General features: G+C 45.9%; 1 protein-coding gene across 2 annotated transcripts in view; it reads left to right on the plus strand.

Moving 5' to 3' along the window:
• The window catches only part of Dip2b (DIP2 acetate--CoA ligase B (putative)), a 181750-nt gene extending 173296 nt beyond the window's left edge, over positions 1-8454 (plus strand). For both annotated transcript variants that reach the window (XM_085678591.2, XM_085678590.2), the window contains 2 exons: positions 1337-1460; positions 4221-8454. In XM_085678591.2, coding sequence (XP_085534717.2) covers positions 1337-1460; positions 4221-4473 — 377 coding nt within the window. In that variant the 3' untranslated portion in view covers positions 4474-8454. The remainder of the gene's footprint in view (positions 1-1336; positions 1461-4220) is intronic.
• Positions 8455-18848: the final 10394 nt, after the last annotated feature.

An 18848-nucleotide genomic window follows, 5' to 3' on the forward strand; every position in this document is an offset into this window, starting at 1 on the left:
AGAAGCTCTCTTTAAATCCTTGATTAGATTAGGGCTAATGGGTCTCCCCAGCTCCTCAGATTTCATGCCTACTCCTGCCTTTGTTGTTGTTGTTTGTTTGTTTGTTTTTTGAGGCAGGGTTTCTCTATAGCTTTGGAGCCTGTCCTGAAACTCACTCTGTAGACCAGGGTGGCCTCCAACTCACAGAGATCCTCCTGTCTCTGCCTCCCGAGTGCTGGGTTTAAAGGTGTGCACCACCACCACCCGGCTATACCTCTGCCCTCCTTACACTTAACTTGCTACAGGGAAATTCCTGTTTGTATCTCCCTCAGTTAGGTGTTTTCAAAAAATATTTTTAGTTGCTAACCTAATTATTGTATGTATATGTGCTCAAGCATAAGACAGGAGGGTGAGAGAGAATCTGTGTGTATATTGGAGGACAGTTTGCAGGGTTCCTTCCCCCGTGTATATCCTGTTGACAGGAACCTCCATCTGCTGAGCTGTCTCACCAGCCCCCATTTAGGTCTTCTTCTGTGTCTCCCTAGCACTTAGCACAACTGCTATCACCTAATAGTAACAACAATGGCTATTTTTAGCACCTAACAATGTACCTACCACACACCATGTCAGCTACCTTGCAAAATCATTTAAGGTGTTTTTTTTTTTTTTTTAAATTTTTATCCTAGTGAGATGGCTCGGTTGTTGGAGGATTTGTAGCTCTTCCAGAGGACCCAGGTTCAGTTCCCAGCACCCACATCAAGTGGTTTACAACCACCTGTAATTCCAGCTCTGGGGTTCCAATATCTTCTTCTGGACTCTTAGGGCACGTACAAACACATAGAGACACTTATTCACACAATTAGAAAATAAAATCTTGCTGGGTAGTGGTGGCATATGACTTTAATCCCAAAGGTGGCAGAGGCAGGTGGCTCTCTACGAGTTCGGGGCCAGCCAGATCTACAAAACAAGTTCTAGGACAGCCATGGCTGTTACATAGAGAAATCCTATCTCAAAAACCAAAAAAAAAAAACCCCAAAACAGAACAAAAAAATCTTAAAAAAATTGTGTGTGTTCACGCATACTACCACCCAGATGTGGAGGTCAGAGGCCAACTCTGTAGTCATTTCTTTCCGTCCACCATTGTGTGGACTCTTTATGTGGAACGTACTTACCAGGCCGTCTCTCCATTCCAAACTAAACAATATATTCCTTATAGCAGCTGTTTAACCTGATCTCTGTCCACAGAGCAAGTAGTCGGATTCGCCAGCTGACTGGCAATATCAACCCTGTGCTCTTAAGGCCGACACTTTATGGTATTTAGTGGGCGTTTGAAGCGTATTTCTCTTCTTTCTTTCAGAACGTCATGATGCCTTGTATGTTGTGGGTGCGCTGGATGAGACACTGGAACTGAGAGGATTGCGGTACCACCCGATTGACATCGAGACCTCCGTGTCCCGAGTCCACAGGAGCATTGCTGAATGGTAATCCCACACCTTTTTCTCACTGCAACTTTGTTAATCAGCCATTTATTCCATTCTACCTAACCAGAGTAAGGAAATATGCGAACCACTTTCCATCTTGCTTCCACGGTCCATTGTGGCCATCACAGCCTGTTCACCAGAACCCAAAAGGCCTTGGAGCTACCACAGAACATGGTGGGAAGCTGTGGGCTGAATTCGTTTGTAAGGGTAGATAGACCCTCATAGGTCGCCTGCCTCCAGGAAGTCAGTATAATGTGGCAGGAAATAACTCTGACTTTAGGCTCAAAAGACACAATTTAGAGACTCACCTTGAACTTGCTAGGTGGCCCAGTAGGTCAGGTGTTTAGCACTAAGTCTGGTGACTTGAGTATAGTTTCCAGAACCCCCACTAGTTGTCCTCTGACCTCTACATGTGAGCTGTAGTCAACACATACACTTCCTCTCTCATAAATAATAAATAAATGATAAAAATGACTGATAATAAAGGTTTACCTTCCCATACTTCCTTGTTCTTCCCGATCACCAAAAGGCCCAAATCAGCCTGTGCTTTTTAAAGCATCAGTGGGAAGCAGGTGAAAGTGCTGGGATTGCTATCTCAGCTGGTTCTCTCAGTGCAGGAATGTGCCTGCATTTCTCTTCTCAGGGATTAGCCAACCTCATACTGACAGAAAATTCATTAAAATTAACACTGAGTTTCACCTACTAGTTTTCATTCTGGGTTTTTGTTTATTTTTGTTTTTAACTTGGGTGTCTGTGTGAGTATATGCCACATGTACAAAGGTACCCATGAAGTCCAGAAAAGATGTTGGATGGCCTGCAACTGAACTTCCAGGTGATTATGAGTCACCCAAGAGAGGTTCTGAAGTCAGAGCTCTCATCTTCTCAAGCAGCAGCTGGTACGCTTAGCCACTGAGCCATCTCTCCAGCACCTCTTTTTTGGTTTTGTTTGTTTGTTTTGAAGCAGGGTCTCTCTCGATAGCCCTAGATATCCTGGAACTATCTTTGTTCTCTTTGTAGACCAGGCTAGCCTCAAAATTAGGCGATCCACCTGCCTTTGTCTCCCAAATGTTATTCTGGGTTATTCTTTTTTGGGGGAGGGTGGTTTCAAGATAAGGTTTCTTTCTCTCTGTAGTTCTGGCTGTCCTGGAACTCACTCTGTAGATGAGGCCAGCCTTGAAATCACAAAGATCCACCTGCCTCTGCCTCCCAAGTGCTGGAATTAAAGGCATGTGCCACCACGGCCTGGCTTATTCTGTGTTTTTAATGTATAGTGTTCTTCCCTGTTTAACTGCTGTGTCCTTTTCCAGCTTGTCCCTTGTTGCATAACCACATTTTCTATGAGAGCTGCTCATACTTTCCAAATACTCCTTTGTCTAAAGATGTCCTTGCTGGGCATGCCAGCCTGTATTTATATGCCAGCACTGAGGAGGCTGACACAGGAACATTTGGAACTGCTCACGAGCCTGGGCTACCCAAGGAAGAAATCCTGCCTCAAAACAAACTCACAAAAAAGGGTCTTCCATGTTGCCTGGGTCAGAATCTTTCTCTAGACCTAAACCAGACTGATCAAGGCAAGAACATCTTTGCATGAAGAGACTTTTGTAAAGCATGTAGGGAAGCTGGTGTCAGAACTGATTTTATATATTTGACTTTATTACAACTAATTATTACTTATAGTTATCTTTACTATGGGATCATTTTAAAAATCTGTTTAGCATTGTAGATCGAAAGCCAGCCCATCCCTTCTGACTGAGTCATCTGCTCAGTGGGAAGTGTGTCTCCCTCACAGTACTTTCACACAGTGCTGACACATTGCAAGCAACAGAAATTGTGTTCAAGAAAGTTTAAGTAAACCAGGCAGTGGTGGGCACACCTTTAATTCCAGCACTCGGGAGGCAGAGGCAGGCAGGTGGATCTCTGTGAGTTCAAGGCCAGCAAGGTCTACAAGAGCTACACAGAGAAAGTCTATCTTATGGGGCAGGGGAGCTTTAGTAATATCAGATATACTGGCTCACCTTAGCTAGAGAGACCCTGTCTCAGACAAAGAAACCTAAGCTGCAGAGTAAATGGGAAGGACACCTGGCTCCTCTTTCTACCCTCTGTAAAGATTGAGTCTAGGGACAAGGGGCAGGTGGACAATTAGGGATTGCTGCCTCCTCTCTCTGAAGCTATCGGCACCTGTATTGATCCTTCTTTCCTGAACCCAGTCCCAAACCATCAGACATGTGTGTTCTCAGTTCAGGCAGTGCTACTCTGAGAAACTGCTGGAAGGCTCAGCTAGTCAGCTGTACACACACATGGCTGTTGGCCTCTGACTTTCAAGGAGAAAAGACAGTTCATGGGGGGTGGGCACAAATCTCTGAAGACCAGGGCTGGCTTGCAGGTAAAGGCACTTGCCAAGCCTGGTGACATGAGTGGGATCCTCAGGACCCAGGTGTGGAAGGAGCGACCTGACCTCTCCACCGCCCCCGTGCGCTCCCCACAATGAATGCGGAAGAAGTATTTTAAAGATGAAGAGCAGTTAGGAGCACTTCTGCTTTTGCAGAGGATGCGGGTTCTGTTCTCAGCACCTGTGTGGTAGCTCACACGGAACCAGCTGGAACTCTAGTTCCAGGGGATCAGACTGTCTCTTCTGACCTCCTCGGGCTTTGTATGCTTACAGGGCATTTATATGTATGTAGGCAAACAGCCATACTTGTAAAATCAAAATCCTAAGTATTTTTAAAGGATGAATCTTAACTGAGTGTCATTGGATTTCAGTGCTGTGTTCACCTGGACCAACTTGCTCGTGGTGGTTGTGGAACTGTGTGGCTCTGAGCAGGAAGCACTGGACCTGGTTCCTCTGGTGACCAATGTGGTCCTAGAAGAACATTACCTCATCGTTGGAGTTGTGGTTGTGGTGGACCCTGGGGTCATCCCCATCAACTCTAGAGGAGAGAAGCAGAGGATGCACCTCCGAGACAGCTTCCTGGCTGACCAGTTAGACCCTATCTATGTGGCTTATAACATGTAGCCAGCCCCGTAGGGGCCGTCCTAAGTATCAGACAGACTGAAGACCTGTGGCTAGAGGAAGGCTTGCCGCTAACATGAAGATGGCTCCAGTGTGGCCTTCATCTCATCTGTGGGATTCTGCAGTCACAGAACACACAGGAAAGGGGAATTCTGTGGTTACAACGAAAACATGTTAGCAATGCGTCAGACCTGACTTTGGCATCCGCGACAGCACGTTACTAAAGCAGTTACATGCATGTTGCATTTTCCTCAACTGGCATACATACCTGTATTTTTACCTAATGTTTTAGACTTTTATAAGGGAGTTTAATGAATTCATATGAAGGGGTAATCTGTGTCCCACAGTTCCCCACTCTGTACTGTATTTTGCCATTTTCCTGTAGTCAGGTGTTCTGCGAGGTTTCTTCAAATGAAACCACCAAGCTTGAGTCAGCCCATAAGCAAATCAAATGACTGACGTGAGAGCTGCTCTGTATGTCTAGTTGTCAGTTACAAGCCTCTGACCGTATTTAAACGTGTAAATAAGAGTGCACATAGCTCGGCTAAGGAGCTGAGCAGTCGGCTCCCCCAACTGCAGCTGGTGTGGCTGAGCTTCCAGCGGCACCGGGGTGGTGGGACTGCCTGGCCTAGCGGTGCAGCGCCTCCTGTCTGTACGAAAGCTGCCTGGATTTGTTTTTAAAATTTATATTCCCAGAATTAGCTTAAGCTTCTAAGGATTCTTTAACCCATTCCTCTGAGCTAAGAAAAAAAAAATCTCATGTCGGGATTTTAGAGGTAGCTAAGATTCATCAATTCCTAACCTACTCTACGGAACCATGGTAGTTCACTCGGGCCAGTGTTGAAACTTTTTCCGCGTCTAGAGTGACTATGGAGAATTGTGAGTTCCGCTCTTTTCATGCTCTGTGTCTGCAGATTCCATGTAGAGCTTCCCCCGCCCAGGAAAACTGAGGAGTGAGCTCATGAACTGTAGGCCACGTGTGCACATCTTAACACTAACCAGTCTGGGCTGCCAGAATAGCCGGGCTCCTCGGAAACAGGGAAGTCTGATGTATGCAAGAAACTCTTTTGAAATAACTGGTGTCTGGGCCACACTCAGTGTGGGACTGAGTTTGACCTTAGGCTCAGTTTCCTTTCTTTGGTCTGAAACTTCATGTATTTGAATATAGTTAAATTTTATTATTTTTTTCTTACAGAAATATTTTTAAAAATTAAAGAAAACTTCAAGTAAAAGAATTAACCTGTTAAATCAGAACGGTTCTCTTTGACCCGTTCCGGTCTATTGTAAATATTTATTTAGACTATTTTGATAATACATATTATTTACCCCACTGTAACATCCTGTAAACTAAATGTGTTTTTAAGCAATTTGTAAGACTTGTAATTACCCTAAAAATAAGGTTTATTAAGCAAAGACCAGACTCTTCACCAGGGCAGCACTCCTGGGTTGCCTTCAAGCTCATGACTCAGCCACTATGGCCCCTTCTCCATATCCTCATCCTCCTGGCTTGTGCTCCACAGAAGGAAGACCTCCAGAGAAGCTCTTACTTCAGGACCTTTGCATTTTGGGTAGGATTGGTTTGCATGTGATGAGGGAGGTCTTGGGTGTACAGGAAAGGGGTGCCTCCTGAGTATCCCATCCAGAGACCCCTTCATCTACGAAGAAAACAGCCTGCTTATTTTGGAAGTCTTAAACTTTTTTGCTTTGTTTATTTTTTTGAGACAGGGTCTTTCTACATAGCCCAGGCTGACCGTGAACACCGTCCCCATGCTGGGGTTGCAGGCATAAGTAAACTCTTAAAGCAGTTTGTGATGATTTACTAAGCAAAGCAGGGCCTGGTCAACAATTCTATGCCAATAATCTGCAAATTCTATGAGAAAAAAAATGTAGACCAATCTATCTTGAATGATAACTTTTTTTTAATTTTGATTTTTTTTTGAGACAGGGTTTCTATCTATGTAACAGTCCTAGCTGGCCTGGAACTTGCTCTGTAGACCAGGCTGGCCTTGAACTCACAGAGATCCCCCTGCTTCCCAAGTGCTGGGTTTAAAGGTCTGAACCACCACAGGCTGGCTCTTGAATGGTAACTCTTACAAATGCAAATTATTAACTTGGTATCACCAGTCAGGAACACATTGCAATAAATGTGAGCCACATCTGTAATTTAAACTTTCCTAATAACCACCTTTTAAAAAAGAAGTTTCATTGTGTAACCTGAGCTGCTTCCTCCCTATGTGGACCAGGTTGGTGACAAATTCATGAAGATCTTCCTGCCTCTGCTTCCTGAGTGCTGGGATTAAATATGTGCGCCACTATACTACCCATCTGAACACATCTTTTAAACATTTCTTAAAGCATATGGCATTGATTTTAATATATTTACCAAAAGTACTATTTCTTTGATATAAAATTATTGAATTTTTTTTTTATTTTGGAAATCTTATGTGTAGTAAACATGTTTTTAGTTCAGGTCTCAGTGACCAATGTGGCTAGTGGCTGTCATTGCTCCATCAGGTGCAGGACTGTAGCCAGCTTATCGCACGGTGACCAGCTTTCAGTACTTAGGGTGACTGTCGAGTTGTCATTCCCAGGTCTTCTTTAAAAACGATGCTGGGGTGGAACATAGGGCTTGTGGCGAGCTCATCCTACCTAGCCAGGCTGGCCTGGAACCTCTGCTCTTCTTTCCTGTCCAGATTGCAGCAGACCCTTTCTGATCATGACTACTCTCCCCCGCCCTCCATTGCTTTGGGCCCATCCCCTGAAACCAGATTGCACAGTAGAGAACAGCAGCTGAGCGCCACCCCTGGGGAGCCTCATCCCTGCTCCCTCCTCCATGGGTCTGTGCTAGACCCTGCAGTAGACCTTAACAAGAGTTCCTCCTTCCACATCACTGGAAACTTCCTGGCTGAACTGACAGTGAAAGCAGTCTTGAAATGAAGTCCATCATTAACAAATCAAAAACAGCCTGCAGCCCTGCCTGACCATTGGACATGAGGGCTAGGCTGAACTTAGTTACACAAAGGAAAACTTTTTTATTTTTTATTTTGTGTTTGTGTGTGTATAATAGGACATTACTGTATAGCCCGTGCTGGCCTCAAACTTGAGACTCTTGCCTCAGCCTTCCAGTGCTGAAATTACAGACTTGTGCAACCGATCACACTTGGCAAGAGAAATCATCTTATCTGGAAATCTGTGAGCTTTTGTCTGGCCCTTAGGAGAGAGACTGAGATGGACCAGCTGCACACATGCCCTCCTGTGCATCTGAGCCCTCAGAATGCCCACCATGCCCACAGAGACCCTGTTCTGCCCAGTACCAAGTCCTTCAGTGTGCGGTCGTACTGATCCGGCTGCTGAACCACGCCTGCCTCCTCACTTGAGCTCTTTGGCAGTGCTTGCTTAATGCTTCCCTTGAATCCCAAGGGCCTGAGGCCTTAGGCTCCTGTTAAGGTCTCTGCCCCAAGCATGGTGCTCAGTATCTTGGCCAAATAAGTTACTTTCCTTGAATATCCGAGAATTTTAAAGTAAAGCAATGGGGACTTATCCCCTTACCCTGGAACTCCAGTATAACTAACTGCCTTAGAGTGGTCCGTGTCATGTTTTCATGTGAAACCCAGCGTGTCCGGAGCTGGTGGCTGCAGTCCTCCATATGCACAGTAGGCCTTGGCTTTCACTCAACAGTCCTGACTTAGACGTGTGTAGGATGGGCCGTAAGATTTGTCCCGAGGAAGAGACTGCAAAGACATGAAGTTTTTAGTCCTCAATGCTGTTTTGTTTACTTTCTGTCAAGATGATATTTACCCCTGTCAAATTCAAACCATAGTACTGTGTAATTATGTATAAAGGGTTTTTTATTTATTTGAAATTAGATTAGATATACATTTTTAAATTTAACATCTGGCTGGACAGTGTTCTATTAACTCATTGAATGTGTTTCCTTTGTCTTGTGTTAATAAATATTGATGCTTGATTGTGTTTAATCCTTCACACATTTTGCTTATGTGTGTGTGGTGTGGGGACTGCACCCAGGTCTCCTGAAGGTTAGGCATTCACTCTGGCACTCAGCCATACCCCTTTTGGGGACTGACAGAACACAGCCTCAGACAGTAAGGTGACTGTGGTGGCCCAGCAGAGAGCTCCAGAGCTGTGCACTGAGGGCGGCTGGGGCAAGGGCACAGTAATGCTGCTTTGTAAATCAATTGGGTTGCTTTTTCTTTCTCTTCTCATTTTGTCTTTCTTGGTTTTTTAAGAAAGAGTTCCTTTGTGTAACAGCTCTGGCTGTCCTGGAACTCGCTTTGTAGACCAGGCTGGCCTCGAACTCAAAGAGATTCGCCTGCCTCTGCCTCCTGAGTGCTGGGTTCAGAGGTGTGTGCCACCACTGCCCAGCTTGGATTTTGTTCTTAGATAATTTTTTACTATTTTTTATCTTTGTATAAGTGTTTTGCTTGATTTATGTATGTGCACTGAGTGCGTGCCTGAGAAGGTCAGAAGGTACTGAGTCCCATGAAACTGGAGTTAATGATGATCGTGAGCCAGCATGAGGGTGCTGGGACCCAAACCTGAGTCCTCTCTGCAAGAGCAATAGTGCTCTTAACTGACAAGCTGTCTGTCTGCAGCCCCTTGCTTTTTTTTCCCCCCTCAGGGTAATATTACATTTGAATTTATTTTGTTGGGATGAGGGGAGCTTGCTGTGGTGCCTGTGTGGATGCCAAAGGGAGTCAGTTCTCTTTGCACCGTGGGATCCCAGGTATTCATCATCACAGGTCCCCAGGCTTGGCTCTAAGCATCCTTAACCACTTGACCCAGCTCTCAGGATTTCTCAGAGTAAAACGTTTAGCTTCTTCCCTCTGAGCCTGTGGCACGTCTGGGTTGCAGGCTGTTCTTCTGCCTTGAGCTGGACTGAGTTCCGGCCTTCCTGGATGTGAGGATTCATTTGCTGTAGTATTTCCTGGTCTCAGGAAACCTGAAGGGAATCCTTTCAGTATGGACCAAACTATTTTGGCATTGAGGCCCTGCCTCCCCTGCTTGACAGACTGTTACCAAGTGATGCCCACCAAAAACTGTGCTTGAGAAAAACACAAGGTGTGCCTTCGGGGCAATGCAGGAACCAGTCATGTATAGGAAAGTGTGCCTTCAGGGCTATGCAGGAACCAGTCATGATGCATAGGGCAGTTAGGATCAGTGGGTGACAGCAGGCAAGGAGGACAGTAAGACCAGCTGGAGGCCATCATCTGAACTGAAGTTGGATTTTACTTTTTTTAAGTCATGGTCTCTAGCCTAGGCTGGCCCCCAAACCCATCATGATCCTCCTGCCTCAGCCTTTGGAATTCTGGGATTAGAGATGAGAGTTACCATGTCTGACCTGAACTAAAGTTTTGAAAGATGACATAGGCAAGATAAAACAAGTAGGAAAAGCAGGCATGGTGATTCACACGTGTAACCCCAGCCCAGGGAAGCAGAGCAGGAGGAATTCAGGCTTGTTCAAAGCTAGCCTGGACCACATGGGACTCGTCTCAACAACCTATGTGTTTTGGGCACTGAGTCATTAGAATTGCCATGATGTAGGGCTGGAGATGGCTCAGTGGTTAAGAGCACTGGCTGTTTTTCCAGAGGACCTGGGTTCAGTTCCCAGCACCCACATGGCAGCTCACAACTGTGTGTAACTCTACCTCCAGGGGTCTGATACCCTCACACAGACATGCATGCAGGCAAAATACCAACACACATAAATGTAGCTCAGAACTGAGAATAATAGAGGGTTATTTATTTAGGGGTAGACTCACAAATCCGAATCCTCTGCTGGAACGGAGAACAGAAACTGAACCCCACAGCCTGAAAAGAGACTAGACTCACACTTCACATCGGCCTAAATAGTATAGCAGTCTACGTCCCAGTGGGTGGGTAACTTAAGGGCTACTGGCTGTAGGATTTCCTACAGTAACTCCCCCTTTGTTTAAATAAGAGAGTTCTAAGCCTAATACAAAATTATATACAATAAGAACAAATCTTTTATCATAACTAAGGAAAACTATAATTATAAATTCTTTAACTCCATCAAAGACTTCAGAAGGATATAATATTACCTAAGTAAACAGAAAGTACATTGTAAGCAACTTCCAAAACTCTAGAATTGACAGAGACATCTCACTACCTGGACAGTCACCCAAAGTTCTTCTGTACCACTAGGGCATCCATCTTCAGCCTATTGGCCCATAGTATCCAGCAGACTTTTCCATGAAGCAGGAAATTTCAGACAGTTCCACCTATATTGGCATTTTGTCAGTCACTTTCTTCTGTGTCTTGCAGAATGTCTAGCAGACTCGTTCATGAAGTAGGAACCCCAAAGGACGGTCTCACCTTTAGGCAAGTTCAGCAGTCATTTCTCTGTGGGTCCTGCAGGTCCAGTTCAGCAGTCCAGGCAGGAGCAGTTTCTTGCCCAAATGGCTAGCAAACTACATAAGGAGCCTCTTTAATGCCCATCTTCCTTTTGAAGTAATTGGTGCTGCCCGGAGCAAATGTGTCTGATTGTCATGAAAAGTCTTAAGTTATTAAAACATTTTAAATGCCATATTCCGTAGTCTTTGAAAGATATGAAGAATGCCTATCTAACTGAAATATATCTCTATACATCTAGAAAATCTAAGTAACATGCTTGACTATTATAGATGATTATCTATTAACCTATATTTTAATTATACAATAATACCTTAATCAAGAGGAGAAATATACATATAACAAAATTCACCTTAGATGTGTATCAGTAAACCAAGATCCATACCAATGCAAATCTCTATAGCATATCCCCCTTTAAATGCATGCAGGCAAAATACCAACACACACAAATGTAGAACAAATAATAAAAAACCAGAGATAGATATTGGGGTTCAATCTGAAGGTCAGAAAAGTCAGAAAAGCAAAACAGCCAACCACTGACTATTAACTCTACCTCAGTCCAAAATGGTGATGGTGATTCTGCTTCCAGGAATCAGAATGAGACTGTGTATACTGTGTATAAGACTGTCTCCTCCCAACTGGGTCTTTTTTTTTTTTTTTTTGAGACAGGGTTTTGCTGTAGCTTTGGCGCCTGTCCTGGAACCTGCTCTTGTAGATCCCCTGTCTCAGCCTCCCAAGTGCTGGGCCACTATCATCCGGCTCTTCCTATTTTATATTCCTTTCTAGTGCTGGGATTAAAGGTGAACACCACTACTGCTCAGTTTTGATACAACTAGTGTGGCTACTGGGATCAAAGGTGTGTGTCAGCCGGGCAGTAGTTGCACACGCCTTTAATCCCAGTACTCAAGAGGCAGAGGCAGGCAGATCTCTGTGAGTTCAAGACCAACCTGGTCTACAGAGTGAGTTCCAGGACAGACTCCAAATCTACAGCAACCCTGTCTCAAAAAAAAAAAAAAAGTGTGTCACCACTGCCTGGTCTGTCAGGCTGATCAATGTGGTTGTTTTACTCTCTGATTCAGGCAAGCTTTATTTATTAAAATACAAATGAATTATCATTACACATAAAAACAAATCACTTTTTGAAAAAATGCTATGATGTGGAGGATCTGTGAGACTTTAAATTTTATATGTTGGCTGGTTGATGCCACCAGCTACTAACCATTTCAGAACTGTCACATGAACACATGGACTCCTACTTAGAGGTTGATTTTAGTCTGTGCTATTTCTGAATGGACATCTAAACATTGAAAGATTCCAGCAATAAGTTCCAGAGGTTGTGTTCCTCCAGAAGATTTTGTTCTGGTGGAAGCTCCATACCAGCCCCTGGTATCCATACGTCCAAAACACTTAGAATGTTCTAGTGAAAGCTCCACCTCAATCCCCCTCCCCCGTCTCTCCCCAACCCTGTCTCATCTCAGAAAGCCTGCCAAACAGGGCTCCTCTCCCAGAGGTACTCAAGACCACTCCCACATGCTATTTAAACTGCCCCTCCCCCCAGAAAACAGACGTGGTTAGGGGCAGGGAAATCATCCTGGAGCATTTTACCCATTAAATCTGGGCTTTTTCCAATTTGGTTTGATGTGGTCTGATTTGGATTGATGCATGGCCGAGAGGCAGGAACTTCAGATTTATCAGCCACTTGGTAGCCAGGTGACAATACCTTGCCTTTCTTCTTTAACTCTATAATGGCCAGCGATGTGTTCTCATGTAAACAGGCTTACCTGTTCAGGATGTGAGGCTTCTTCTGTCCTCAGAGCTTCAGTCATCATACCTGAGAGTGTCTGTGGGCGTGTGAGTCATAACTCACAAACACAGTGACCAATAGCTGTGTCACTGTGGCATTCGGTGGCATTAGTAGAGGCAGAAAGTAATCTACTAAGATGACAATGTTAGAAAGGATGATGGCTTGCAGTATAGAAAAAGAGCCAGATGGGCTGGAGAGACGGCTCAGTGGTTAAGAGCACTGACTGCTCTTCCAGAGGACCCCGGTTCAATTCCCAGCACCCACATGGCAGCTCACAACTGTCTGAAGATGCAGTTGCAGGGGATCTGACACCTTCATATAAAATAAAGTGCATATAAAGTTGAAAAGAAAAGAAGGAGTCAGCTGATCTGGCTCAGAGGTTAAGAGCACTTTCAGCAACCACATGGTGGCTCACAGCCATCTATAATGAGATCTGGTGCCCTCTTCTGCCCTGCAGGTATACATGTGGTACAGAACACTGTATACAGAATAAGTAAATAAATCTTAAAAAAAAAGAAAGAAAAGAAGGATGGGGATGAAGAGATGGCTCAGTAGTTAAGAGCCCTGATTGCTCTTTCAATTCCCAGCACCCAGGCTAACAACTGTCTGTAACTTAAATGATACACAGACATATGCAAGCAAAACACTAATGCCCATAAAGGGGGGGGGAGGTCACAAGCAGAAAATTTCCCCTATATCCCAACAGAAGTAAGCTAAGGAGCAAGTTACTCCAGCTGGGCATGGTAGTATATGGCTTTTATTCTCTTTTAGTCTCTGTAACCTGAAGCCGGACAGGAGTTCAAGGCTACCTCCAGGGTAACATAGTGAAACCGTATCCAACAAAAAGGCTGAGAGTGGTAGTAGTGGCGGTGGGGACCTACTTATTACTACTTATTACAGGTGAGAGCAGTGTGTCACGGGGTCAAATTGGTTTGTTTTGGGGGGGGGGGGGTGATGCGGGTTGAGACACGGTTTCTAGCTGTCCTGGAACTAGCTCTGTTGGCCACACTGGCCTTGAACTCAGAGATCCACCTGCCTCTGCTGGGATTAAAGGCCTGCGCCACCACCGCCTAGTCTAAGGCAGTGTCATATGAGGACAACTTTAAACTTTTCGTTAGGGAACCAAACCCAGGCCTTCATCTATACGAGGTTAAGTGCTCTCCTATTGATCTTCCCCAGCCCAACCTTTACTTTCTGCTCCCTCTGCCTCCATCTCCTGGGATTGTAGGTAACACCCAGCTCGTGCGATGCTATCCCGAGGGCAGATACTGAAAAAAACGAATAAAAGTCTTCCAACATCCTTTCGCCTTGCAGCGCGTAGAGCGATACCGGTCAAGGTCAGGGGCCTCAACGCTGCCGAATACAAATAGCTCAGCCTGGCGTTGGAGAGCAGCATGAGCGAGAGTTAGGAAGCGAACCCCGCGACTTGCCGAAAACGCGCGCACCCGGGCTCGCCGCGGTGACGGTGTGCCACGTGAGCACGCGGTGACGCAGCACGCAGGCCACGCCCCTCCCCACGCTCCTTGCACTGTTTGGCCCCCGTCCCGGCCCCCGTCCCAGCCCCTGGCCTGCCGCGGATCATGCCGCCAGAGACGCCCCTCGCGGCCGGGAAACGGTAGCCCCGGTCGGTTGGCTCTCGAGTTACACTGGTTCTCCCCGCCCCGCCGACCCCAGGGAGGAGCGCCACCCTGCCGCGGTGTGCGGCTGGGACGTGAGCGAGCGGCGAAGTCGGCGCCGCCTGGGACGGGGGAGTGGAAGTTCCCGCCCCGGGCAGCGGCCAGGCGGTTCTGCAGGTACGTGGGGGCGGCGGAGCGGCCCGGACGGGAACGCGGCGCCGGCGGGGACGCAATGGCGGCCACGCGCCGGCTGGGGGTCGCGCGCGGCTTGCCGGTGGGGGAGGGGCGCGGGGGTGGGAGCGGCCGCGCGCTTCCGGCCGCGCGCCTGCCGGGCGAGCGCACGGGCGTTGGGCTCAGGTCTGGTTGCACCGCGTTCCCGGTGCCGCGCTCCCGCGGCTCACGCGTGTCTCCGTGCGTGGAGGCGGGAATAGCCGTGACGGCTCGCCCTCAGGCTGCAGGCACCCAGTCCTCGGGCTCCCACCTGCGCGACGGGAAAACCGAGCCCCCCCCCCCCCGCCTTACGGCGGGGTGCGGTGCTTTGCTCTTCCGGGTGTCTCCCCGCTAAAGTTACAGTAGAAAACACAGTGTCTCGGTAGCCGCTCTTTCTTTCTGAGGCGGGATTTGTTAAAGTAGAGTTTCTGCTGCAGGGCGTCTAGACGTGGTAGCCTTTTTAGTTTTTCCTGAGACAGGGCCTCCCAGGATGACCTTTACAGTCTAGGCTGGCTTTTGTTGTTTTTGTTTGGTTGGTTTGGTTTTTCGAGACAGGATTTTTCTGTATAACCTTGGCTGTCCTGAAACTTTGTTAGTTTCTTGATGGTCTATTCGCCATGCGGTGGTGGTGCACGCATTTGATCCCAGCTCTTGGGAGGCAGAGGCAGGTGGATCTCTGAATTCGAGGCCAGAGCTAGTTCTAGGACAGCCAAGCTAAGAGAAACACTGTCTCGAGGGGAGGGGGGAAAAAAGAACCAAAAAATTTATTTATTGCGGCACATGGTAGCACACGCCTTTAAACCCAGCTACTCCCTCGGGAGGCAGAAGCCGGTAATCCCTCTGCGGTCTACACAGCGAGTTCCAGGCCAGTAGGTCCCAATAGTAAGACGTTATTGTTTTGTGTGTGTATGTGTGATAAGTTTGTATTGTATTTATGTTCGCAAAATACATTTATCCCAAGATTTTGTTGCCAGTAGATATTTGTTTAAAATTCTAGTTGTCCCCACCCCCACTTTACAGTGACCACTTAAGGTTTATCTCCTATATAATGACGCTAAGTGGGGGGTGTTTGCCTAGCCTGCTTCACACTCAGCACTTGGAAACAAAACAGGAAACTGGGTATCCTAAAGTTGAATGGGACAACTCCTAAATAGTGTTTGTAGTTCTTGATTGTTTGATCTGCAGGACTGTGATAGTACATATCACCAGTAGATGGTACGCAGGTCAAAAAACAGACAGACGCCCCCTAGCATGATGTCACTGAATTTTCCTTTTTTTTTTTTTTTTTTTTTTTTTTTGGTTTTTAGAGACAGGGTTTCTCTGTGTAACAGTTCTAGCTGTCCTGGAACTAGCTCTTGTAGACCAGGCTGGCCTCGAACTCCCAGAGATCCCCCTGCCTCTGCCTCCCTGGTGCTGGGATTAAAGGCATGTGCCACCACCCCCAGCTTGAATTTCCAATTTTCACATAGGGTGTTATTTCAAGTTTTCCTGTGCCTCAGTTGCCCTGTTTCTATTGCCGAGCTGGAGTGATTCTCTGGGATGTCTGCAGCCATTATTTCATCAGTTCTAGTTAGATCCGTCTAAGTAAGTAGGTGGTTTTGTTAGTGTTAAATGTGAAGACATTGGTGCTGTGTAGGAAAAGGATGTGCTTGACTTCCTGGGACTTACATTACTATGGTAGGTGCCATAAGAAGAGCCAGCCAGCATGAGCTACAGGGCGAATTCCTGGACAACCAGAGCTACACAGAGAAACCCTGTCTTGAAAAACCAAAAAAAGGGGAAAAGAAAGAAAGAAAAAGAAAAAAACATACTAGGGTCCAGGGTATATGGTCAGCTTCTAAACTAGTCTTGCAGGTTTGCCTGGAAGAAGAAATCGTAGAAGCCTCAGGAGGAGGAAGCGGAGTAGTGTTTGTAGTGTAGGAAATAGCATGTATGAGGTGAAGCAAGCCAGGCACATTTGAAGATCTGGAAGAGATTCAATGTGACTCATAGTTGTGGAAATGGTAAGTAAGGGACTCCCTGACCCCAGGCTTAACACAGCTCAATGTTGTTAGAAGAGAATACTGTATTTGGTATTTACTGTTCACTCTGCTGTCCACTGAGCACACATTAGGGTAGCTTAAAACTGGGAGAAATAGGCAGGCTGGTACACAATCTGGAGAGATGTGCCAGCCAAGGGAGCCTATCAAGACAGAGAGAGGTGGTAATGTGAGATCCACAGTAAACACACGTTTTGAGTGGAGTAGGTAGTGCGTGACATGCTCCTAGGAGCTGAGGGTGCTAGCGTGCTTGGTAAGACCCTAGCTGTGGCCTCTAGCACAGCACAGAGACAAAACTCTTAGCATGGAATTTCACTTAGGAAGCCCCTGGCTACAGAATTTGTTTAGAGCACCTTGCTTTGGACTAGAGGGTGTAACTTAGATAGTTACCTTCTCTGTAGACGTCCTGGGTGTGATGGTAAATTCTGCATAAAGCTGCTGTGTAGGTAGGTGCATTGAGAGGTGGAGACAGGACCACCAGAACTTCCAGAAAGGTCATCCTCTGTTATATAGCAAGTCTGGGGCTAACCTGAGCTACAGGAGATCTTGTCCCATGGGAAGGTACCTTGCCTTTACTGTGCCAGCAATGCATAGCCTGCGGTGACTTCTCAGTATCCAGAATCCTTCTAATTGGTATGTGCATGTTCTGTATTGCTTTGGTTCTTTGTTGTTTTTTTGTATGTATGTATGTTTGCTTATTTTTTGTTTTTCCAGACAGGGTTTCTCTGGCTTTGGAGCCTGTCCTGGAACCAGGCTGGCCTCGAACTCACAGAGATCCACCTGTCTCTGCCTCCCAAGTGCTGGGATTAAAGGCGTGCGCCACCACTGCCTGGTAGTTCTTTGTTTTTAATAGTAGTAATTTTATTTTGTAGGTATTGGTGTTTTGCCTGCATGTTTATCTGTGTGAGGGGTTCAGGTCCCCTGGAACTGGAGTTACAGACAGTTGTGGTGCTGGGAATTGGAACCCACAGTTAAGAGCAGGCGGTGCTCTTAACTGCTGAGCCAGTTAACTCTCCAGCCGCTCACTTTGGTTCTTATTTCTTTGAAGCTAAGTTCCATAGATCCTTTGTGAGTCTGCTCTACTTGCTATTACCTCATGACAGATACTGCTTGGAGCTTAATTTATTTTTATAAAAAATGCACATATAACATTTATTGTGTTTTTAAAAATGTTATTTTAAAAATCAGAATTTTAGCCAAACACGGTAGGGTACACCTGTTGCCTTGGGAGATGGATGTCTTGTTAGCCATCCTGGGTTTTAGGACTTTGTGTCTCAAAAGCAAAGATAAAACAAAGCAACAACAACAAAAGCCAACCAGATTTAAAATTTTTAGGAACAGCCAAGAAAGGGTGAGCGAAGTGTTGCTGGGCCTGGAGAGATGGCTCAGCAGTTAAGAACCAGGTTCAGTCCTGGCACCCACATGGCAGTTCACAACCATCTGTATTTCTAGGGGATTTGATGCCCTCATACAGGCAAAACACCAATACACATAAAATAAAAATAAATCTTTTTTTTTTTTTTTAGAGTTTATTTGCAGTTGATGATGTCAGTAATGCAGAACAGGTGCTGTTAATTGCTTACAATGAGCTAAAACGAAAAACTTACTTGGGAAAAGGCTTGATTTGATTCTTTTAAAAATTTTTGTTTAAAATTTTATTTTTAATTTATGAGTGCATTGCTGGCATGTGTATTTGCTTTTACTGTTTGTTTGCTTGCTAAAGACAGCATCTTCTGTGCAGGTCAACTGGGTGGCCTCGAACTAAAAGAGATCCAGTTGCCTCTACCTGAACCAAAGGCATACACCTCCATAGCTGGCCTTTTTAATAACAACAAGAACAACAAGAAATGTTTTTAAAATTTTATGTACATGGATGTTTTGCCTGTATGTGTGCCTGTGGAGGCCAGAAGAGAGCCTCAGTCAGATCTCTCTCTTTTTTAAAAAATATTTATTTATTTATTTGTTGTGTATACAATATTCTTTCTGCGTGTATGCCTGAAAGCCAGAAGAGGGCACCAGACCTCATTACAGATGGTTGTGAGCCACCATGTGGTTGCTGGGAATTGAACTCGGGACCTTTGGAAGAGCAGGCAATGCTCTTAACCGCCGAGCCATCTCTCCAGCCCTCAGATCTCTTGAGACTGAAGTTCCATATGGTTGTGAGCCACCATATGGGTGTTGGGAAGTAAACTCAGATCTTCTGAAAGAGCTGCCAGTGTTCTTAACCCACTGAGCCATCCCGCTAGCCTGTGATTACAATTTCTTAAGTTTTTTGTTTCCTTATATATTTTCGGTGTTGGGGAGGAGAGGGCTAATGTC

This window comes from Myodes glareolus, chromosome 19 (genome assembly GCF_982192425.1).
Source record: "Myodes glareolus chromosome 19, mMyoGla1.1, whole genome shotgun sequence".
NCBI lineage: Eukaryota > Metazoa > Chordata > Mammalia > Rodentia > Cricetidae > Myodes > Myodes glareolus.